The sequence below is a fragment of the Cyclopterus lumpus genome, chromosome 6 (assembly GCF_009769545.1).
Source record: "Cyclopterus lumpus isolate fCycLum1 chromosome 6, fCycLum1.pri, whole genome shotgun sequence".
Taxonomy (NCBI): domain Eukaryota; kingdom Metazoa; phylum Chordata; class Actinopteri; order Perciformes; family Cyclopteridae; genus Cyclopterus; species Cyclopterus lumpus.
Window position 1 is genome coordinate 11,709,864 of NC_046971.1, and position 24,073 is coordinate 11,733,936.

The 24,073-nt window shown below is 43.8% G+C and overlaps 1 protein-coding gene across 1 annotated transcript in view; it reads left to right on the top strand.

Moving 5' to 3' along the window:
- Positions 1 to 24,073, top strand: part of tln2b (talin 2b) — a 74,501-nt gene that overhangs the window by 34,013 nt on the left and 16,415 nt on the right. The window contains exons 7-41 of the mRNA XM_034534112.1: positions 796 to 923; positions 1,224 to 1,287; positions 1,481 to 1,585; positions 3,662 to 3,817; positions 4,426 to 4,527; positions 4,610 to 4,686; positions 5,769 to 5,952; positions 6,449 to 6,562; positions 6,957 to 7,065; positions 7,587 to 7,795; positions 8,024 to 8,122; positions 8,607 to 8,774; positions 9,131 to 9,425; positions 12,266 to 12,432; positions 13,042 to 13,170; positions 14,127 to 14,240; positions 14,345 to 14,458; positions 14,582 to 14,716; positions 14,925 to 15,053; positions 15,169 to 15,271; positions 16,245 to 16,453; positions 16,839 to 16,958; positions 17,099 to 17,296; positions 17,810 to 17,949; positions 18,451 to 18,544; positions 18,989 to 19,078; positions 19,194 to 19,316; positions 19,810 to 19,953; positions 20,163 to 20,324; positions 20,475 to 20,615; positions 21,300 to 21,481; positions 22,133 to 22,265; positions 22,379 to 22,480; positions 22,616 to 22,786; positions 23,178 to 23,324. Coding sequence (XP_034390003.1) covers positions 796 to 923; positions 1,224 to 1,287; positions 1,481 to 1,585; positions 3,662 to 3,817; positions 4,426 to 4,527; positions 4,610 to 4,686; positions 5,769 to 5,952; positions 6,449 to 6,562; positions 6,957 to 7,065; positions 7,587 to 7,795; positions 8,024 to 8,122; positions 8,607 to 8,774; positions 9,131 to 9,425; positions 12,266 to 12,432; positions 13,042 to 13,170; positions 14,127 to 14,240; positions 14,345 to 14,458; positions 14,582 to 14,716; positions 14,925 to 15,053; positions 15,169 to 15,271; positions 16,245 to 16,453; positions 16,839 to 16,958; positions 17,099 to 17,296; positions 17,810 to 17,949; positions 18,451 to 18,544; positions 18,989 to 19,078; positions 19,194 to 19,316; positions 19,810 to 19,953; positions 20,163 to 20,324; positions 20,475 to 20,615; positions 21,300 to 21,481; positions 22,133 to 22,265; positions 22,379 to 22,480; positions 22,616 to 22,786; positions 23,178 to 23,324 — 4,857 coding nt within the window. The remainder of the gene's footprint in view (positions 1 to 795; positions 924 to 1,223; positions 1,288 to 1,480; positions 1,586 to 3,661; positions 3,818 to 4,425; positions 4,528 to 4,609; positions 4,687 to 5,768; positions 5,953 to 6,448; positions 6,563 to 6,956; positions 7,066 to 7,586; positions 7,796 to 8,023; positions 8,123 to 8,606; positions 8,775 to 9,130; positions 9,426 to 12,265; positions 12,433 to 13,041; positions 13,171 to 14,126; positions 14,241 to 14,344; positions 14,459 to 14,581; positions 14,717 to 14,924; positions 15,054 to 15,168; positions 15,272 to 16,244; positions 16,454 to 16,838; positions 16,959 to 17,098; positions 17,297 to 17,809; positions 17,950 to 18,450; positions 18,545 to 18,988; positions 19,079 to 19,193; positions 19,317 to 19,809; positions 19,954 to 20,162; positions 20,325 to 20,474; positions 20,616 to 21,299; positions 21,482 to 22,132; positions 22,266 to 22,378; positions 22,481 to 22,615; positions 22,787 to 23,177; positions 23,325 to 24,073) is intronic.

The window sequence follows — 24,073 nt, forward strand, 5'->3', positions numbered from 1 at the left end:
CGCTTAGTTTTTCATTTATGTAATAGGACGTAAGAATGAGCCGAGTCCACGCTGTGCACTGATATGCTAATGCTAAAAAATCACTGGTGGAGTCTCTCTCACTGGCAGCGAGGCCTCTCGGCTTTTGGAGCCATTAATTTTGCAGCAGAGAACTAGAAAGAGGGAGTGAGAGACGAGCTGACTGCCCCTGGAGAACACAGCACACACTGGCAACCATTTGAAAGATGTCGAGAAAGGTTTCTCCCTTTCCATTTACCTAAATGGGGAAGATAATGTCTACAGCCTGGCTGAAAAAGCTTTGAAACATAAGTGATGTCCCAACAGCACCAAACAAGGCACAAGCCTTCTTCTTTCTTTCTTTTCTTTTTCGCTCTAGTCATTAGGTTTCCTCGCATCATATTGAGAGCCATTCTGTAATGGAGATGGGATATTGTGAAAGACTGATACATTTCTGTAATGTGTTTTCTTTTTTAATAACACTTAATAGGCTGTGATGACAAATTGGCAGAGCTGTTACATTTGAAAGCCAGCAGAGTGGCTTTTATTATCACAAACAAATCTTATTTGGTTCCCCTGTGTGGATGAGTCTCAGTGATGATGTCCCTGCTCTAGAAATACCCTTAGTCATTCACGTAAAAAAACATCCTTGCTGAAGCTGCAATGCATTCAAAGCACACAATGATGTGCTTATTATTGAGCTCTGTTGCATGCATTTTTTGATAATTTCCTTTTCCTGGATGTGTGTTTTTGCCCCTCACTTATTCCCCCCTCCCTCTCTCATCATGTCTCCTTCAGGCTAGGGATGATATATTGAATGGATCCCACCCTGTCTCCTTTGATAAAGCCTGTGAGTTCGCAGGCATCCAGGCTCAGATCCAGTTCGGACCCCACGTGGAGCACAAACACAAGCCCGGATTCCTGGAGTAAGCTTCCATTATCATAAGGATGCATTAACACCAACATTCACAATAACTGTGTCCAGTATGTTGTACTTTTATGTTAATTTCCCAGCTGTGCATACACATTGGTTATCTTCTGCTTCAGTCCAGGCCGTTGCTTTGGGGGATTTCCTCCAGTGGAAAGCTCAGATGTCAGCTGTTACTGTTTTCTGATATGTAGGCAGTAGGGCAAGAGTGACCTCATATGTGGAGGTCTGTTAACAGAAAAGGAAATGTCTGTCGCTCAAAAGAGTAACCATTTAAAAATGTAATTTATCTCTGTAGCCTGAAGGAGTTCCTACCTAAAGAGTACATCAAGCAGAGAGGGTCCGAGAAGAAAATATTCCAAGTATGTATGTTACGTTGCCGGAATGTTGCTTTTAAAAAGAAGAAATGTTTGAAACTGTGCGGCCCTGGGGAACTACACTTCTTTGTTCTATGTTTAAGCGTAAATTGACAAAATACAAAACATGTAGATCACATAAAATTATGTAAATCAATCAATCAAGGAGGTGGAGATGTGACTTGTATTGTTTGTCCAGGACCATAATGACTGTGGAGAGATGATGGAGATTGAGGCAAAAGTGAAGTATGTGAAGCTCGCCAGGTCCCTGCTTACATACGGAGTGTCCTTCTTCCTGGTAAAGGTAAGAGCTTAAACCGAGCTACTTTACCCCCGTAAAGAGGAATATGGATTCATAAGCACAGTGGACAGTATGCTCACATTCCCACAAAGATCTGCATGAGATCTAGAAGTGCAGCAGCATTGCTTAAAAAATAAGTTAGTTGAGGTGGGCCCAGGGAGACCCAACTTAGAAGAGAAAACAAAGGGGAATGGTCAAACCAAACATCCATTGGTTGTTGTCCATGTCAATCAAAGTTTACAGACAAGCTTCCGGGTTCAGTTCGACCGACCGTACGCTTGTTTTACTTCCATAAAAAAGCTGTCGATAAACGGTGAGATCTTCTGACCACTTGTGTTTGCTGCTTCGTTTAACTTTGTGTTAAGTGCCACCTTTCTAGGTCTCAGCCACCTTTCCAGGTCTCAGCAGTTAACCTACAGTACTTAAAGTACAATGTTATTATAACTGATTTAAATAAGGGCTAACTATCCAAAAATAAAACCAGGGTTTCCCTTTTGTAATAACTGAGCAATACCAATTTAATGATACATCTGGTTATAGATGCTGTCAAACGGGTACAGGTATGAAAGCTGGAACAAAAAAAAACATTATCACAACCAATCACAACGCACACACTTCCAACCCCAGTGTGGAAGTGTGTGCGTTTGCGGTTCAGAAGCGCACTCTGTGCTGTGAGATACTGTGACCATAGCAATGCTGTTCCGTTCTGGTTTGGCGAACACAAAAGTGGAATGGAAGTGCAGCGTGCACACAGGATGAAGTTGCATCAGCAGGTATTATAAAAGCTCTCTGACAGCAGACCATTTGGTTACTAACTTGCAGGAAAGAGGGGAAAAGAGGAAGCGTGCAGCTGTCTGCTGGGGTCCTAATGGACAAGAAATTGAATGTTTGGCCCTGTAGTTAAAGCAGACTGCAGGGTTCAGATTATGTTTGTGCCTGGGTGAGTTTACGGAGGCGTGTGCATAAAAATGTACGAGCGCTGCCTGCGTCCGATGAAGAGATGTAGTGATGGAGATTTCAAGACTGTTAAATAATTCACTCCAGCTGCACTCTGCTCTTGATGCTCGCAGAGGCAAAAGCACAGACCTGGCTTTGTTGAAGCACATCTGAGAGTTTATTGTAACCTTTCATTTATCATCTGTCAGTCTTTAATCACTGCTGCTAGGTTGGCAATTGCTCTATTGCTGTAATCTCCACATAGACGGAAATGCTGTACATTGAAGTAAATGAACCTGCATAGGTGTGTGTGTTTGCAGGTTTGCATGTACAATATAAAGCTTCCCACTTCTATTGTGATTTCTTGCAGATTGTTCCCGACAATAATCAAGGTCAATCTATTTAAAATCCTATAATACCGTAGCTACACACTTAAGATTAGAAAATGGAACTTCCTGTTTGAAATCAGCCTTGATAATTATGACATTGAAGTGACCTAACCTAAAACAATGGAGGTTTTTAATAAACCTTTGTATGAAGATATCATGAATACTGGGATAATGTTATCTGTCCTTGCGTTTAAGAGCCCCGAACCTAGAAGCTGCTCTATTATTGGCCTTTGTGAGGTTCTCAGAGCTCTCAGTAATAAAAACACCAACGAAAAACAATAGTCTATCAACATAAAATCCACATATTTTGAACTCCCACGCCTCTACAAACCGATAATTATTGTGTCGTCCTCTGCACTCCTGGAGGGAAGCCATGTGTAGGCTCAGTCTCTGAAGTGAGCTTGAACAGATTTTTAGTGGGCAGAGAGTGGAGGACATCGTAGCTTCTGAGGCAGAGAGCTTGTGGAAGCACCATGCTGTTGTGCTGACAGTGACTAAACCCTGTGGAGACCCTACTCAATAAAGCAGCAGTTAAACAAGGCCGAACTCTGCTGGGTCACTTCACAGCTGCCCTTCTCCTCCTCCTTCTCCTCCTCCTCCTCCTCCAGTCGGGGCTGCAAGCCACGGCCACAGCGTATATTACAACTGCACAAACAGAAAGGCACAATGTTTTTGCTTTCGCAACTTGAATGAATCATCTGTGTAGGTGTGAAGCACCGACGTAAATGTTGTCTCGTGTTTTCCTATCCGACAGGAAAAGATGAAGGGTAAAAATAAGCTGGTCCCGAGGCTGCTGGGGATAACCAAAGAGTCAGTGATGCGAGTGGATGAGAAGACGAAGGATGTGGTGCAGGATTGGCCTCTCACAACAGTCAAGAGATGGGCTGCCTCCCCCAAGAGCTTCACCCTGGTACTGTGCGACTCTCTTCATGAAGTTCTCAGCATTCTCACAGATGGCAGATGTTATATACTCCTCATCCTATGCACATATTCAGTTATTCTGTGAACAGCGTGATTTACAAGGCTCTGCGTCCCATTTTCATATTTTCCCCAGTTTTCATTTCCCAATATAAACAGCATCCTAAAAACTGTTGAGACCCTCAGACTCCAATATTGAGCATGCTAGCCGGCTATTTCATCTGAGTTAACAATAGATGCTTGGGGAAGGATGTGCAGAACTTTTTCAATTTTCTTTTCCAGCTGCTGGCAACAGTACTGTCTCTTTTCCCCCATATTGGAAAGGAGCACTTCATTTAAAGATTAATAGATTATGCACATTTAAAAAAATACTCTACGGTATATTTGCCAACATTGAATTTTAAACTGAAAATATTCACCCTAGCGTTTTTGTAGAATGCTTTGAAGTTAACAGTTTGTGATTCACTACATGTCATTTGTAGGTCTTTGGAGAAATAGGATGTGTCATAGAAGCTTATTAGGTATAGAATGTTTTAGCAATGCCAGATAGATGTTAAAATATTGCCCTGAATCTCGGCTGTCTTTCAACTCATTACAAAGGATTTTGGAGAGTACCAGGAGAGTTACTACTCTGTCCAGACTACAGAGGGAGAGCAGATATCCCAACTCATTGCTGGATACATTGACATCATTCTTAAGAAGGCAAGTACAACATTTTTTTTTTTTTAGACATCCATTTAGCCTATATTGTTGACTGTGATGTCTGTTGCTCTTCTTTCTACAGAAGCAGAGTAAGGATCGTTTTGGCCTTGAGGGAGATGAGGAATCCACCATGCTGGAGGAATCAGTGTCCCCTAAAAAGTGAGTAGTGCTCATGAATTATCAAGGAGAATGTTGACACAAGTCTAGGTATTCTACATGAATCTAAACCCCACTGTTTGTATTTGTGCATGTGATTATATTTCTCGCAGCAGTACGCCTCAAGAGAGGTAATGTTAGAATTAAACACAAAAACAGAACTTTTAATAAAAATTTTAAAAAACCCACGAACACTGTTTATCGATATTCATGAATACAATTTGCTAAATTGCTTCCTTGGAGTATTTTTGTATGTGCAGACTTAAACACAAAACCTGCCTCAGGCTCCAGACACAAAATGATCATCTTATTTCACAAAAGAAGGCTGTATTATTCAGAAGTTAAGATATCACGCAGGTAAAGAAATCACCAAGTTGTATTAATTTATATTTCCCAGTTGGATGGCGTGTCTCCTAATTTCCCTGTGTAGCTTAGTAAATTATGGAAATGAATGTAATGCTGGTGGACCGGGGCTCTATCAAACAGAGCTTGGAAATGTGTTGTCACTGGAAATCCACATGGCTCTTAGCGAAACCACTCTCTGGCAGAATGGGGCATCATATTCCTGCTGCTTATGGGCCAATTGACTCATGTTGTGGTGCTCAGCACACAAACATAATTGCTGCCTCTCAAAAGAAGCCATAATTAACCAATGGAGTCAGGAGCATATGTTGAACTGGGCAGGAAAACTGATTTTTACAATATTTCTTTCCTGACAATCCCTACTCCACCGTGTGAACAGTTTTTACCATCATAATTGTTTTAATTATCATTTTGCATTTTTCGTCATCTAAATTAGAAACAGTTGTGTTATCATCTGGGACAATTATCTGCATCTAAAGATACACTCACAAGTAACATAAAGCATAATGTTCAACTCCAATGCAACACTTCTATAGACATATAGACAATGCAATGTTTCACTTACTGTATATTACTGATCTTTGCACTACACACATGCTTTCATTTAGACCCTCAGGTCCTTAGGTTGGACTGCATCCTGTGCATGTATGTTGAATATACATACACACTGAAATAATATGAAATTCAACATGCACGTCCTATGTCTTTTCTTCCTGTACAAGGTCCACAATTTTGCAGCAGCAGTTCAATCGAGTCGGCCGTGTGGAGCATGGCTCAGTAGCACTTCCAGGTATAATCCGGTCTGGGTCTATTGGCGGCCCGGACACCTTCAATGTGGGCACCATGCCCTCTGCCCAGCAGCAAATCACCACAGGGCAGATGCACAGAGGACACATGCCCCCACTGGTGAGTAAGAGCATTTGCACTTGCAAGCAAACATGGCGTCCTGGACAAAAGCCCTGTTCCCCTGATGTCACCATATTTTGACATGAAATGGAAGCATCCAACCTTGGTCCAGTCTCCGTAATTAAAATACTGTGTGAACCAAAAAGTTGAACCCAAGGATTGATAAAAGTATGTAGCACTCAGTATGTAGCTGTGCTCAGTTCTATAATTTAAATCAGATCACAGTGAGGTACATCATTCAACATCATGTATCTGCAGCATTTGAAATATTGCTTGTGGTCCCTACTGTCAACCATGAACAATATGAGGAGAGCGAGATAGGGAATGAATTGTATCTCATAGTCACAATAAAAGCCCATCTGTGTTTACAGACATTAAGAGAGATTGCAAGAGAGAATTTCACAGATTTTTCCAAATCATAGTAGAATACATATTGTGCATTTAGATTACTTTTGTCATTCACTCTCTGTGTGTCTCTGTTGCTTGTTGTTGCCAGAGTCTAGCCCAGCAGGCCCTGATGGGGACCATAAACAGCAGTGTGCAGGCTGTGCAGCAGGCTCAGACTGACCTGCGATATGTAGATAATCTGCCTCCGCTGGGCCATGATTTGGTAAGTCTCCCTCCCACTTACTACACAGTTTAAAGAAATATTTTAGAGTAGATGCAGCATGGATAAATATACCGTACACGTCGTAATTTACAGAAACCCCTTGAGTTCCACTTTTCTAATACTCACATTAAATGTGTGCTTACTGATATTGTAGCCTCTGGTTTTCAAAGCAAAGACAGATTAGAAAGAATTAAGTCCATCATATTTCTCCAATATAATTAGGATACTGCACTGACTGTAACTATAGAGGCTGTATTTAATGCTCGAGTGTTTCCAAAGCCGTAGGTGTTGTACAGCCCTAGTCCTTTAATCCTGCATGAAAAAGTTTACTTGAACTGAAAATCACCCACTGTGATGAAAGCCAATATCTCTTCTTTTCCTCCTCCACCCAAAGGCATCCAGGGTTTGGGTTCAGAACAAAGTGGATGAATCCAAACACGAAATCCACTCTCAGGTTGATGCCATCACCGCTGGAACCGCATCTGTGGTCAATCTCACTGCAGGTGAGTGCCCAGGGGAATATTAAACAGCTTCAGTATTCATCTTCAACTCCAGAATTCTGTTTTATGGTGTCTGCGCTGTGAAAATAACGTTTATCTTTACATTATTGTGTTAAGCCCTCAATGATGATGATCTTTTAAATAAAAGTACATTTCCAAATTTTCTCCCTGATTGATATTTCTACTGATAAATCAATCTTGAACTGAAGCTCAACTTAGTGGCGGTGCCAGTCAAGTTCCTCCCAGTTATTGTATTTTAATCTTACCTCACCATCTGTTTGGTTGCACTTATACACCCTCCACTTGCTAATATACATTTTTGTCCTCTTCACGGCCACTTGCTTCATCAACGTGCTCATCACTGTGGAACCATCTCAAATAGGCACTAATTATGACACTGACACTGATGTGTGTGTTATTGAATATTGCACGCACGCTGCCACATGGATGAGCTAAATCAAAGTGGCAGCAGCAGCAGCACAGCAGATGTGTAGTTTGTAAAGATGGCGCTCCAACTTTCACAGGTGAGCCCACAGAAACCGACTACACAGCGGTGGGCTGCGCCATCACCACCATCTCCTCCAACCTCACGGAAATGTCCAAGGGTGTCAAGCTGCTTGCGGCATTAATGGACGATGAGGTCGGCAGTGGACACAAGCTCATGGGTGCTGCCAGGATGCTGGCAGGAGCTGTGTCGGATCTGCTCAGCTCTGTTGAGCCTGCAGCCGCTGAGGTGAGACGCCCGCTGATGATTGTACTCGGACTTCACTGTAATCCTGGTAGCCACAAAACCACAAACGGTGTTGAATTGCATGTTTTGATTTTCATCAGTGTCCCAGTGATGATTAAGGTATTCTAGGATGATTTTTGATCCAGAAGTCTGTTTTAGATAATTCATGTAGGCCTGTTTGAGAACGGGCCAGGCCAGAGTAATGGATGTGGTGATGTCATTCTCTCACAGCCCAGACAGACGGTGCTGACTGCGGCAGGAAGCATCGGACAGGCCAGCGGGGACCTGCTCCGTCACATGGGGGAGGGCGAGACCGACGAGAATTTCCAGGTTGGACGCCACCCACTCACTGTTCCTATGACACTGCCGGCCAAACAGGAAGACACACACATAATCTCAGGCCCCCACAAAATTGTCAATACACACTCAAGTAATCGCCTCAGACTTTATTATTAGACTGTTACTTTATGTGAATTGTATAACAAAGTGTCAGAGGGAGATTATTTTCTTTTACAGTGAAATTCATTCACCTGCCACATACAAAGCTTTTGCCTTCACATGGCCTTCATACCACTTGTGACCAAATTGCTTTGCTGTACAACAGATTTAATTTATTATTTAACTTCTAAAATGCTTACTCACTATCTGCCTCTTGCTTAAGGTATTTTTTACTGTTACACTACTGTTATTCTTTTTGCATTAGATGGCCAATATTTGCACAATTTCACAAAAATGCACTCCCCTGGTCCCTTCACTCGCATGTATCGATCGCAGATGTGTGTTTCAGTGAAGGACATTGATTAATACCTTGCAGGACACCCTGATGAATCTGGCCAAAGCAGTGGCCAATGCAGCTGCTATGTTAGTCCTGAAGGCCAAGAATGTGGCCCAGGTGGCCGAGGACACCATATTGCAGAACCGGGTGATCGCAGCTGCCACTCAGTGTGCCCTGTCCACCTCTCAGCTGGTTGCCTGCACCAAGGTACTGATCTAAAACTTATTATTATTGTTATTCTTTGTAGCCAAGTAGGTGAAGGACATACCAAAAGGCAGGACATCATCAAAGCAGGTTTACGACACTGGCCATTGCAGCTTTGTTACAGTTTACTATGAAGATTTGATCAAATTCAACATGTACAGTATTTATGCCCTATCTTCAACAAAATAGGTGACTTATTTATCAGAAGGAATATAACATAACTGGATAGCAATGTACCTTTTCATTTTCTAAAGGCCTGAATTCTTGTACCTTACCTTGATATAGTCTGTCTCATATCATAATGGTCTTCAACGCTTTTGATTATCCTCCGTTCTTGCTAATGACTGTGTATGGTGCAGGTGGTGAGCCCAACCATCAGCTCCCCAGTGTGTCAGGAGCAGCTTGTCGAGGCCGGAAAGCTGGTGGACCGCTCTGTGGAAACCTGCGTCAAGGCTTGCCGCTCGGCCAGCGACGACGGCGAGCTGCTGAAGCAAGTCGGGGCAGCAGCCGGTGTGGTGAGCCAGGCCCTCAGCGACCTGCTGCAGCACGTCCGCCACTACGCCAGCTGTGGAGAGCCCATTGGACGTTACGACCAGGCCACAGACACAATCATGAATGTGACAGAAAACATTTTTACTTCCATGGGCGATGCTGGTAAATACAAATACAAGTACTCAAGGCGAGAGAATGTTGTTGGTCACGTCCAGTTGAAAATACTTAATCGTAAAGTTGTTTGACTCTTCAGTTTACTCACAAGGATTTACAGTAAAAAAAGAAAACAAAGAAATCGGGTGATCTTTAATGGGTGGGCTTACCTGCTTTCAATTGGCTGTTGTCATGTGTTTTGGGTGCAGAAGAGGGCTTGAGATATTGTCCGCATTTGTGTTCATGTTAAGTGATCTAAAATCCTGTGAAACGTTGTCAAAGCTCAGGCTATTTGTTATGGTTCGAGCCATGAAGCTAGAGAAATTCCAAACCCAGCCAATTCTCAACGGGTTGTAAGAAACCTGTCATCCAAAACCACTACAAGGCTCTCAATCTGGTCTCAATCAGCATCAGGGAGGCTTTGAAACTTAAAAGGAAACACATGAGGAAGGGCATTTTTGGAGGAACAAACTTTCTATAAACCAACAAGAAAAATATAGAATAATTATGGTGAGAGTGATGAGTCTATTCTACAGATAAGGTATTGGTTGATTGCCAAAGCCTTTGGACCTAAATGTCTTTTCTTTCACAGATTTCTCTGGGTGAGTTATTTCGAGCTGGAGGAAACGCAGCTTTTTATAGCAGATGTGTGGGGAGATATTACATATTGCAAAGACTCTGATTTGTGTGAAAGAGGATGACTCGCATTCAGCTACTTATAGAAGTTAATCAAGCTGTAATTATGACTCAGCAAGACTCAGACACTTTTTTAGTGATGCAGGGTTTGGCGACATGATAATATAAACCATAAGATATTATTCATTTGTCAAGACAATCCATCATACCCATCCATCCATCCATCCATTATCACCCGCTTATCCGGGGTCGGGTCGCGGTGGCAGCAGGTTCAGCAGGCCGACCCAGGCCTCCCTCTCACCCGCAACACTTTCCAGCTCATTCTGGGGGATCCCGAGGCGTTCCAAGGCCAGCAGGGAGATATAATCCCTCCAGCGTGTCCTCGGTCTTCCCCGGGGCCTCCTATCAGTTGGACGTGCCCGGAAAACCTCTAATGGGAGGCGTCCAGGAGGCATCCTGACTAGATGCCCGAACCACCTCAGCTGACTCCTTTCGACAGGAAGGAGCAGCGACTCGACTCCAAGCTCCCCCCTGATGTCCGAGCTCCTTACCCTATCTCTAAGGCTGAGCCCGGCCACCCTACGGAGGAAGCTCATTTCGGCCGCTTGTATCCGAGATCTCGTTCTTTCAGTCACGACCCAGAGTTTGTGACCATAGGTGAGGGTTGGAACGTAGACCGACCAGTAAATGGAGAGCTTTGCCTTCCGGCTCAGCTCCCTCTTCACCAAGACAGACCGGTACAGCGCCTGTTTTACTGCTGCAGCCGCACCGATCCGCCTGTCGATCTCCCGCTCCACCTTACCCTCACTCGTGAACAAGACCCCGAGATACTTGAACTCCTTCGCTTGGGGTAGGCAGTTTGCCCCCACCTGGAGGGAGCAATCCGCCGGTTTCCGGCAGAGCACCATGGCCTCAGATTTGGAGGTGCTAACTCTCATCCCTGCCGCTTCGCATTCGGCTGCAAAACGCCCCAGTGAATGCTGGAGGTCACGGTCCGAGGAGGCAAACAGGACCACATCTTCCGCGAACAGCAGAGAGGCGATCCCGAGACTCCCGAACCGGATCCTCTCCGCCCCCTGGCTGCGCCTAGATATCCTGTCCATGAAGGTCACGAACAGGACCGGTGATAAACGGCAGCCCTGGCGGAGGCCAACACCCACCGGGAACGTGTCTGACTTACTACCGAGGAGACGAACACAGCTCCTACTGCAGGCGTACAGAGACCGGATGGGACCCGTTCGAAAGCCTTCTCCAGGTCTACAAAGCACATGTAAACTGGCTGGGCAAACTCCCAGGACCCCTCCAGTAATCTTGCGAGGGTAAAGAGCTGGTCCACTGTTCCACGACCGGGACGGAATCCGCACTGTTCGTCTTGAATCTGAGGTTCGACAAGCGGTCGGAGCCTCCTCTCCAGCACCCTGGCATAAGATTTTCCCGGGAGGCTGAGCAGTGTGATACCACGATAGTTCGAGCACACTCTCCGGTCCCCCTTCTTGAAGATGGGAACCACCACCCCGGTCTGCCAGTGCATGGGCACTGTTCCCGACCCCCATGCGACACTGAAAAGGCGTGTCAACCAAGACAGCCCAACAATGTCCAGCGCTTTCAGCATCTCAGGGCGGATCTCATCCACCCCTGGCGCCTTGCCACCAGGGAGCTTTTTGACTACCTTAGCGACCTCTGCCAGGGATATGGGTGAATCCACCCCAAAGTCTTCCGGCGCTGCCCCCTCTCCGGGGGACATGTTGGCCGGGTTTAGGAGTTCCTCAAAGTGCTCTTTCCACCGCCCGACGATGTCCCCAGTCCGGGTCAGCAGTTCCCCCCCCCCTGCTGAGAACAGCCTGGGGTAGACCCTGCTTTCCCTTCCTGAGCCGTCGGATGGGAAAGCCGTTTCTTCTTAAAATGTCTCTAAAAAAGTCTCTTTTAATATCTCTGGTTATATTACACCGTGCATAGTTTTGCATCAATTACATGCATATGGTGTATCTTAATATTTGTATTCATGTCGCCTGATTAGTCAGTAAACATTACTTTCAAAAAGTTCTGGCACTCCGAATGGATACAAATCTACAACAAACAGACCTCATTGAAAAACATCAAATTAAGTATCCAGCAAAAGCTGAATTTCATCTGTAATATATGGGCTTGTATTTCTGCTGCTATCCTAGCTGTGTATGCCCTTATGTACTTCTTTACTGTGTGTGTGTGAACAGGTGAGATGGTGCGTCAGGCTAGGGTGTTAGCCCAGGCCACCTCTGACTTGGTCAATGCCATGAGATCTGATGCAGAGGCAGAAGTTGATGTTGATAACTCCAAGAAATTGCTGGCTGCAGCCAAACTTTTGGCTGATGCCACAGCTCGGATGGTGGAGGCAGCTAAGGTAACAGTGTTTAACTAGTATGTCATTTACATAAATACCGTAACTTAAAAATCTAATGTATTTGCTTTCTGCCAAGACAGTGTTACCTTTTCTGTTGTTTGATTAGTGCTTTATACCTAATACAGAAGAGTTGATAATTAGTTTAGCCATATACTGAATGCATGCAAATATGTACTGAGCTGACTTGCTTTCATTTGATAGAATACACATTTTGGCATTATTGTATGCACTTCTTTAGCTACCAGCATCATTTCACATTCAAAATAAAAGGGTCCAGAATCCATGGCTCTTAATAAGCCCCTGGCACTGTAGAGCAGGATGCTATCAGTGTGAAATACCCAGATAATCGAAACGCTGCCTCTGGCACATTAGATGTTTTTGATCTGTGTCTCATTAATAATTATATCACTGCCATTATCAAAGAGGAAGTGGGAATCTGGCACTGACGGTTTCCTTGGAAACTGCCAGAAGCAGACGGAGCTAAATGCTCATTTGTATCTATTGCACAATGATTGTAACCATAGTTGTTAAACTCATTGCTGAGGTCTGAATAGCTATTGTTATATGCTGCATTGAATGTGTCATTGCCATGTGTTTATGTGCTCTTAGGGGGCGGCTGCTTACCCAGAGAATGAGGACCAGCAGCAGAGGCTTCGAGAGGCAGCTGAAGGGCTTCGCGTAGCCACTAATGCTGCCGCTCAGAACGCGATAAAGAAAAAACTGGTCAACAGGCTGGAGGTGAGTCTTCAGAGTCGACGTATTCTCATCTATGTGATGTTTGACCTTGATTCAAACACAACACTGGTCCTTGTTTCTCCATAGCAACAAAGATGTCACATAAATATCATTTGTCATCTCTTTAGTATAAAGATATTAGAAATAAATGGAGAGTTTATACATTATGCTAAAGGAAACATATGCCAATACCGATAATTAAAATCCCTGTACAAATGTGGCCCATTCAGTATATTTGTCTGTATCATTATTACTCTCTTTTCCCGTCGCAATGAGCTAGAAATCCCATTAGTATACCCCCTCTCCCCCAGCACACCCAATGTTCAATTTCCTAGGCACATAAACTATGCATAACCCAGGGCTGCTATCAGACAAACATCTCAGTCAGCCTCCTTGAATCAGATGGTCACAGTAATGGTGCCAATGGTCGCCTCCATCAAGGAAACATGTGACCCATTGACGAGCCTAAAGTGTCATTAATTTGCAAGTGGGCGTGTAACAATTAGCACAGTCACCCCTTAAAACCCCATTAAACCTACCTGTTGTCTCCTGACAGACTATCATCCAGCTGCTGTGCAGATGTGCACATGCTTTGGGTAGAAAATGCTACTCCTACCTAGCATGTCAGGTCCACATGCAGTTCCGTCTTGTCAGTATAATGATTTCATGTATTCTGGCTCTCTTTTATCATCCGTGCCTCCTCATCGACTAAACAAGGAATGTCTTCTCCCTTTGTTTTCAATCTTGTCATCAGTCCAAAGCTAGTCTTGTGTCTATGAATAAATGTGAGATAAGCAATGTGTTTTTAGTGCTTTAATTTTGGAAGCATTGCAAGGGGAAAGAAATGTTGAACATCCAATGAAATAGAGATTGCGCACTGTTAAAATGAATGTTACTGTCGGCCAGGCGCCACTTTCTTACTTCAGCTAAAATGATTTCCATTTGTATCATCTGAACAGATAGCCGCTAAGCAGGCAGCGGCTGCAGCCACTCAGACCATTGCAGCTGCCCAAAATGCTGCTGCTTCCAACAAAAATACCATCTCACACCAACAGCTAGTACACAGCTGCAAGGTATGATCATGAGCTCTTGTTACTGGTGTATTTAAAAAAAATATTATATGCAGCTCTTTCAATCATCATGATGATACATACATTATTGGTATGTTTCAATGCAGGCAGTAGCAGATAGCATTCCCCAGTTGGTGCAGGGGATGAGGAGCAGCCAGGCTCAGCCCGAGGAGCTTGGTGCCCAGCTAACCCTCATCATGGCCAGCCAGACCTTCTTACAGGTGAGGCCTTTGATCATGACACAGTCAGCTACAGTCCAACTCTCTGTCATCAGATACACACGTACAAATAAAAAGTGTTTAGTGCTTATGAAGTGTTGTTGTTTTTCTGTCACCATGGCTCAGCCTGGCAGTAAGATGGTGACGTCTGCAAAGTCAGCAGTTCCCACAGTGGCTGATCAGGCTGCTGCTATGCAACTGGGACAGTGTGCCAAAAACTTGGCTACCTGCCTTGCCGAGCTCAGGACGGCAACCCTGAAGGTATTTAACGCTGTTACAGAAAGCAGGAGTTATCTCACTGCAGGAAATGTGTTGCTATCCATTGTTTGTTATAAGGCTGCACTTAGGTAAGCCCAGTTCTTTGATCTCATTTAGAGATACCAAGCACAGCATATAGGCTGGCATCCTGTCTGCACTGCATAATGCGTATGCGTGTGCGTGTGCGTGTGTGTGTGTGTGTCGTTTAAAGGCCCATGACGCCTGTGGTCCACTGGAGATCGATTCAGCCCTCAAAACTGTACAGACACTGAAGAGTGAGCTTCAGGATGCAAAGATGTCCGTCATTGATGGCCAACTCAAACCTCTTCCTGGGGAGTCGGTCGGTACATAACAGTAGAAACATCTGCTTATAAGTTCAATTGACATACTTACACAATGAGGAGATCACAACTATGAATCAAATTGTTTATTTGTCGGCTATTTTGCTCCCACAGCTGGAGAAATGTGCTCAGGATTTAGGAAGTACGTCTAAGGCTGTGGGCTCTTCCATGGCCCAGTTGCTGACATGTGCTGCACAGGGAAATGAACATTATACAGGTAAGAGAATGCATTCTACGTACACAGAAAGCAGGTCTCAGGAGCTTAAGTAGCTGTCTAAAGTATTTACATTGCCAGAATGGATATAATAAATATATGGGGATTGCTGGCTTTACATTTTAATTAAAAAAAATTAAAAAACTGTTTCCCTAAATTGTGCCAAGTGGGACTGTGAGGATAAAGCAGGCAGGAACAATTATGACTCCTTTATTTGTGCCATCGCTATTGCCTTAAACTGAGCCCTTTGAATTCAGCATGGTTTGGCTTTTTTACCGTCAATTCTGGCCCAATTGAGGATCTCAGGGGAGGAGAGATAAAGACGGATAGAGAAAAGAATGTCTAACAATGAACACTCCCCCTAGCACTTCATGCTGTGGCCCACGGTGCTGCTCACTACTCATTAATCTTATTTTCACTAGATTTAACATTCCTTCAGCAAATGGCTCCACTTGGCTGGTTAATGCAATTTGATGCAATTTGATGCTTTTGTTCTCGGCTCTGTTTATAATAAGTTAAGGGCACCTCCCTTGTGGAGCCATATTTATTATATTAACTCGTATTCAAACAATGAGGCCATTTCAGCATCATAGTTTGTTCTCAGTGTGGTACGGCTAGCCCCTGCCAGCTGATTTGCTCAATGCAATTACAATTACAGTAAAGACAGAAAATGCACATACCACTCAGTTTGCATTGCTTAAACTGATGCAAAGTAAAACTAATGAGATCGAAATGAATGTTTAGTAAAATGTCAATTTCGATTTGTACAGAAGCATTGTTACTTACTGCCACTGCATAACACTATATTTCCTGTATATCTGTTGAATATTACACATATGTTACATGTTATGCATAGGATGGAGTCAGGCTGTATCTTCACTTTCTAGTATTTACTGATACTGTTATTATACTGATTTGGTTTGCTTCATGATATTTCTCCCATCTTAGAATGTCATTTCAATATGGTTGTTCACAGGTGTGGCTGCCAGAGAAACAGCACAGGCCTTAAGGACATTGGCTCAAGCAGCCAGAGGTGTGTCAGCCAGCACCAAGGAGCCTCAGGCAGCAGCTGCGATGCTAGACTCAGCCCAGTGTGTCATGGAGGGCTCGGCCATGCTGATCCATGAAGCCCATCAGGCCCTGGTTCATCCAGGAGACGCTGAGAGTCAGCAGAGACTGGCACAGGTAATATAGCTCCCAGTAATATGTATGATATTCATGTAGCAATCATATTGTTCCTCTCTCTCTCCACCGCTGATTTAAAAAAAAAAGTATTTTCCATAACAATCATCCACTCTAAGCGATGCTATTTTCTCTCCTGCCTGGTATTCCTCTCTCAGGAGTGCCAGAGTAAGACTGATCATTCTCCTGCAGCCCTTCAGGGGATAAACATATTGTTTGGCTGATATCTGTGACAGCAGCATAAATTAGTGACAGGGATTACTGTGAGCTCAATTTACATTTGAGATGTTTTTCCCCTTATAGCTTTGCTCAGGGACTTTATATTGTGCATCACATTGTTAGAATGACGAATGGCAGTCCATTGACAGAGCGCTGTGCTGTGTTTCAGGTGGCCAAAGCAGTGTCGCACTCCCTGAATAATTGTGTGAATTGCCTGCCAGGCCAGAAAGATGTTGACATGGCCCTCCGAAGCATTGGGGAGGCCAGCAAGAAACTGCTGGTGGACATTGTGAGTCCCATCTCACCTTTTCTTGTCATTCAGTGGATTTGCACTAATATACCACCCTATCACTGAACAGGTTATTTCCATCTGACTTTGACTCTGACTTCTGCAATGTCCCCGAATTGATGCTTGTCTTGTCTTTGAAGCTCCCTCCCTGCAGTAAGGCATTCCAGGAGGCCCAGAGTGATCTGAACCACACAGCAGCTGAACTCAACCACTCTGCAGGCGAGGTCGTCCACTCCTCTCGTGGATCGAGCAGCCAGCTGGCAACGGCCTCAGGGAAGTTCAGCCAAGACTTTGATGAGTTCCTGGATGCTGGCATTGAGATGGCAGGACACACCCAAGTAGGTTTCATGATCATGCACCCCCATCCCCCCCTTCCCCCCCCACACACACACACTCTATTGAAACAGTTCAATGGTGATCCACTGTCAGCAGTATTTTACACACGGAAAGGAGTGCTCAATCCCCGATGGAGAAATGCAAAAAACCTTAAATGCTGAGTTGCCAAGCTCATAGCTTTGTGTCACTATATTTCTTAAGCTGTTAAAGTAATGTGTTAATTAAACCTGCTCTTTTAAAAATAATCAATAATAGTCAGATGTAATGAGATCTTGTGATGTTCTTGTTCTGGTTATTTTGCTCATTAATTTGGAAAGATCGTCTGGGATTGGAGTTGATGTAGCATGACACCCAGCTTTAATCAGGCTCAGCTGAGTGAGGAAACAGGATAGAGATGGTAGAGAGTCTTCAATACATTCTTTACAATACTTGTTTAACAACTGTTGCCAATACAGTAAATACTCAAAATCCATCTTCAAAATCACCTGTATGTTTCTTTTTCCTTACTTATGCAGAGCAAGGATGACCAGATCCAAGTCATTGGTAATCTGAAGAACATCTCCATGGCGTCCAGTAAGCTGCTGCTGGCTGCCAAGTCTCTGTCAGTGGATCCAGGGGCAGCCAACGCTAAGAATCTTCTAGCTGTGGCAGCAAGGTGCGATAAGCTGCAGATGGCACCTGATATGTATCGCACATTCTCTTTTCTCCATGTTTGCACTTAAACTGAGCCATTTAGTCCAAAATATGAATCCTGGTCCAGATTTTAGTTTTTAGCAAGTTACTTAAATGTCACTAAAATCGTGCCTGCTGTATCTTTGTGCCACTCCCAAGCTGTCGTTGTTAGGCAGTGCTAGAGGAAGTATGTAGTGAGAAGCCAACGGCTGGTCCAGTAGGGCTTTGGGCCTGACTGACTTCTATCTATCTAATTAGGAAGATGGAAGCCTTGGCTAGGGTCTGTCTGTGCTCAGCAAAGCTGAACACAAACTCAAGACAATCTCAGCACTCCGGTTTTAGCCAATCACATCTGAGAGGCCAGCAGTACCATCCTTGAATAGAAGAGCTCAAAGCATCATGTCTGAGGGAAGCCAGGCTGTGTGTGCATGCAGGGGACAGATGTGAGGGCTAAAAAGCCTGTGTGGCTGCCTGTGTGTTTCAGGGCAGTGACAGAGAGTATTAACCAGCTGATCACGCTCTGCACCCAGCAAGCAGCAGGACAAAAGGAGTGTGACAACGCCCTGAGGGAGTTGGAGGTAACCGTCCTCACATACACTGTGCCACACACAGACTTTCCCTGTCTTCTGGCTGGTTTTCTGTTGCCTGTACATCCTGTATGCTTTTAATCAGGGAAAGTGGAGGCATTTTTCACCCTTTCCTTCCATCTGTTATCATTACTCTCATAGAGTCGTTAACTTTACATGGACATTAAAATCATAACTGTCGTAAGTGCATTAGTGACACTGGTTGAACCAGAAATGTTTTGCATACTGTAGCCTACATTCACTTATACTCAAGTAACTGAAAATGTCAATAAGGCTGTACATTTTAAAAGCTTGATTATCATTATTTATCAAGGCAGTACGTTTTAATCAGCTTGAATTCCATTTATAGTGTTTCCTTTCTCTAAATTAAGTGGTTGATAAAAGTGAGGAGTGTCCATTGTAGTGTCGGTTCCTACTATCTCTGTCTGTGTACAGGCTGTCAGAGGTCTCCTAGATAATCCCAACGAGCCTGTCAACGAACTCTCCTATTTTGAATGCATCGAGAGCGTCATGGAGAATTCAAAGGTACAGGCTTTTAAAATAATTGTGTGGACTATATACTTAAACTGTCAGAGATATGTCACTTAATAGGCAGCTTATAATCTAATTTGTACATGTTTTCTCTTTCTGCATGCCTCAGGTCCTAGGAGAGTCAATGGCTGGTATTTCACAGCACTGTAAGACTGGTGATGTGGTGGCCTTCGGGGAGAGCGTTGGCGTGGCGTCCAAAGCTCTGTGTGGGCTCACGGAGGCTGCAGGACAGGTGAGGTCATAGCATGGGGCTAACTACTCACTCTGAGTTACCGGGCTTCTGCTTTTGTCTGATCCCTTCTATTACTTACTTGTTTTTTGGTTATTGCTTGGAATTAATCACGTTACATTTCAGTTAGGAAAAAAAATTGTTGAGCATTTTTTTAAGGTTTCTACAGTCTTTAAAACAACACATGAAAAAAAAAATGCAAACATCTTGACCAGGTGGAATCCATTTTTAAACAGCATTTAAACCTTAGCAGGACACACAACATGCAGTTGCCTTGTCTGGAAAAGGGCACCCTCTGACAGATCGTGTGTTCCCTCTGAACAAAGCGTATGCACAATATATATAATATAAATCTATGTAGGGATCTATTCATGTATTTATCTACTTGTTGACTGTGCGTGGCAGATGTCTGTGACAACAAGTCATGAAGGACAATAAAGAACTGGTCTAGTGACAAACTCATACATGAATATAACTCTGTTTTTCTGCCCTTTAGGCCTCTTATCTTGTAGGTGTGTCTGATCCCAATAGTCAGTCAGGCCACGAGGGGCTGGTGGATCCCATCCAGTTTGCAAAGGCCCACCAGGCAATACAGATGGCTTGTTATAACCTAGTAGACCCAGCTAGTAGTCCTTCACAGGTAAGAAGGTCCATGTGGGGCTTGAAAACATGGCGGGACCATTCCCTGCCTTGTGGAGACTGCACTATGTAGATCCCTAGTGGCTGTGATCAAGTGGCTCATTAAGTTTGAAAAACCTGAATGTCATACATTATTTAATCTCGACACCTCACCGGGATGACTCATTTCATACTCTGCTTCCTATTTGTTGATGTTTCTTTGTTTGTCAGATCTTGTCTGCAGCAACAATTGTAGCCAAGCACACCTCAGCTCTCTGTAACGCCTGCCGCCTGGCTTCTTCTAAAACCTCCAACCCTGTGGCGAGGAGACAGTTTGTCCAGTCAGCCAAAGAGGTGGCCAACACCACAGCCAACCTTGTCAAAACCATCAAGGTCAACTCCCCAACTGATCAAAACGTTGAGTGTAAATTTGTTACAGAATTTCTTCGTCACGTGAGAAGCTGTGAATGTGTGTATAATTCGGCCGCTTGTAAAAATATGACTCAAATAAGCAAATCTTCATATTGCATTGTCTTGTTTCAGGCCTCAGATGGGGATTTTTCAGAAGACAACAGAAACAGATGCCGTGTTGCTACAACCCCACTCCTTGAGGCTGTAGAAAACTTGTCAACCTTTGCCAACAACCCTGAGTTTGCGAGCATCCCAGCGCAAATCAGCTATGAGGTATTCATCCATTTTGATGTTTGTTTGTAACGCCCTATTGAGAAAAAATTTTCTCATTCTTTCCACAGTTCCTCATTAGTTAGCTGAGTGAAAATGAATGGCAATTAAAAGATCCTATTAGTCATTTTTTCCTACACGTCCTACAGAGGATCCTAAAGCTTCTCTTAGAGAGGTTTCCTGAATACGTTTGTGACACAACAGACACTTTTATATGAGCCAACATAGAAATAAATATATATATATAGGTTTGTACAGCAAACATGGGGGGAATTGGATTGAGGTCCAATTTTAACTTGTCAAGAAAAGAGTGGAAAAGATGGATTTTTCTTTTTCAATCTGAGCGGAGCAGTTCCCGCACAGTCCTCTAAAAGCTTTATGGCTGTAATCTGTTGGAGGGCAGTGTTGAACGGCACTCTTTCGCAGCACAGCTGCTCTAATCTTCAGCTTGTTAATCTAATTGTCGAGGGAGGCTTTGACTCGGATCATAAAGACTGAAGGTGTTTCTCCCTGCATCTGTGTAAAGCTGTCTTTCTAATCTCATCCCTCTCTTTGATTGCCCCTTTGATCTTTTCAAGGTAGTCAAGGAATATTAACAACTCTGTCATACCAATGTGTCTAGCTCTTTTCTGTTGAGCTGCTACCTGGGTTGTTGTTTCACATGCCCTAATCTTTTCATTTCCACAGGGCTCAGCCGCTCAGGAGCCTATTGTGCGTTCAGCCCGCTCCATGCTCGATAGCTCCAGTTACCTTTTAGAAACAGCCCGCTCGCTGGTCCTCAACCCCAAAGATCCTCCCACGTGGTCCATTCTGGCCGGCCACTCCAGAACAGTCTCTGACTCCATCAAGAGTCTCATCACCTCCATCAGGTTGGTATTAATCACACAAACTGCCACCTCTCTGTCCACGAAGGATTATCCTGAGTCAAAGTGTATAATGTTTGCTCAGTTAGAGGAAGACATTTTTTTCTGAAGCCAGAGGGCTTATCCTATGATATCTGCTCAGCTAAGCAATACATTGGTGTGTAGTTGTTAATATCTGTTGAAATTCCCGCTGCCATGTAATAGATTAGAGAACACTATAGAGCAGTGGTGAGATGAGCCGCGGTGAATCTGCAACACATTTGAGCAAAGATAGTTCCCCACACACCTCTATCTTCATCATCATCCTCCAGATCAGATGGCTGCCTGGTGACCTCATCGGGAGACAACACTCCCGGCTAAAATCCCTGTAAAACAACAACTTGTTTATTTGACATTTTATTAAACAAACAAGATATAGCAGGTTACTCAGTGAGCTTTATAGGTTTCTTTTAACCTTTAAGCTGTCCCTCTGCTTCTAGTGTGTATGCTGAGCTCAGCTAAGTACATTTTGTCATCTAACTCTTCAGAAAAATTGGAAAAGAACTATTTCTCAAAATGTCTAAATATTGTATTTTTTTCCCCATTATTTATATTGTTAATTCTATTCTATTTTTATGGCACAATAATGAATGTATTTTTCAACATTTCTGATGCTAGGGACAAGGCACCAGGACAGAGGGAGTGTGATTACTCCATTGATAACATCAATAAGTGTATCCGGGACATTGATCAAGCTTCCCTAGCTGCAGTTGGGCAGACATTGCCCTGCAGAGATGATATCTCCATGGAAGTGAGTTCAAGTACCCCATCAGCTCTATCTTGTCCGAGAGAAAGAACTTAATTGGATCTGTAGTCTTTCTGTTGTGACTTACACTGAAATTCTCTGCCGTTGTCACTCTCCAGGCACTCCAGGAGCAGCTAACATCTTCTGTGCAGGAGATTGGGCATCTGATTGATCCCGTCTCCACAACGGCCCGAGGTGAAGCTGCCCAACTCGGACACAAGGTGCTGCTCTGACCATATATCTCTTCATCCCCTCTTCATTTAGAAAGAAAACAGACAGAATGTTGTTTTATATCTCTTAATCCAACCCTTCCTCAGACATCGTTCTTCATCACTCTACATCACTCGTTTTCGCAGGTGACCCAGCTGGCAAGGTACTTCGACCCACTCATTGTGGCATCGATGGGCTTGGCCTCGAAGCTGCACAACCACCAGCAGCAGATGACCATCCTAGACCAGAGCAAGACCCTGTCTGAGTCTGCCCTGCAGATGCTCTATGCTGCCAAGGAAGGCGGGGGAAACCCAAAGGTACGAAGCAGTTCATATAGCTGCAATGTGTTTACCATGACCATGACCTTTAAGGGTGACCTGAGATATTAAGCTACATTTCAGCAGGTCAAGACAGTAATGCAGGCATGTTTTTTCAGGGTTTATGGGGATCATGAAAAACTTCTGCCTCAAGAATTACTGGTGTATAGCATGTTAACTTTATTCCATTTTGAACTTGTAGTTTAATTTATAACAACATATTGTGCAAGTCCTTACAGCAGCATGAGTCTAGCCTGTTGAAGTGTCCTCTAGGGATACACTGTGTACTTACCAGCTGGAGGGACACTGGAGCTGTTGTCAAGCTGACAGATGTCCTTCTGGCGACACCGAGAGAGTGTCACAGCCGTTAATCAGCTGACTGTGTCCTCAGGCGTGCCACACCCACGATGCCATCTCCGAAGCAGCCCAGCTGATGAAGGAGGCCGTGGACGACATCATGGTGACTTTGAATGAGGCAGCCAGTGAAGGGGGTATGGTCGGGGGCATGGTGGAGTCCATTGCTGAGGCCATGGGCAGGGTGAGTAAGGTTGTGTTTGTGTTTTGATAAAAATGCATGTTTGTGTGATAACATCTCATGAGAAGTCTGGTGCTTTTAAATGGATTGCAGGTTGACACTTATTCCCCATCTTATTTGTCTGAAGGCAAAATGAGCCTTCCCTGAAAGAATACCTCCACTGTGAGTGTGTCGAGAGCGTGTCTTTGTCAGTGACTCATTAGTCCAGTAGATGACAAGTTTTAAATCCACAGCCCACTGGTGATGTTAGCGGTCACTCATCCTGCTGGGGGACATGTCACTACGTTGACAGCACAGTTAATAATTGACGATGATCTGCCCATACTCGCACTTTGCTCAGATCTTATCCTTCATTTTTATTTGCATTCCATTGTTTTTATTTTACCCTCAGTTTAAACATAACAGAGAAACCATCATTAAATCCTCATTAGAATGTATAAAGTGGAACCATTTTACAAAAATGCTAACATAAAAGAGGTTTCTATGTTCTCACTAATGGATTTTTAATTGTTAAGAAATTAACATGTCATACTATAAAAAGAATGTGATTTGCCAAAATGTTGTACATCCAATTTTGGTATTGCCAGCATAGCTTGATTTATCTTTGTAGCGGCCTCTAAACTAATCACCCAAAGTTTGGACTATCCCCTAGAATAATGTCCCTTCTAGATTAAGGCTACATGGTGCCAACGTAAAGTTATTTATAACATTAATATTTTCAGATGATAGTTTATTGTAATGCGAGAAAATCT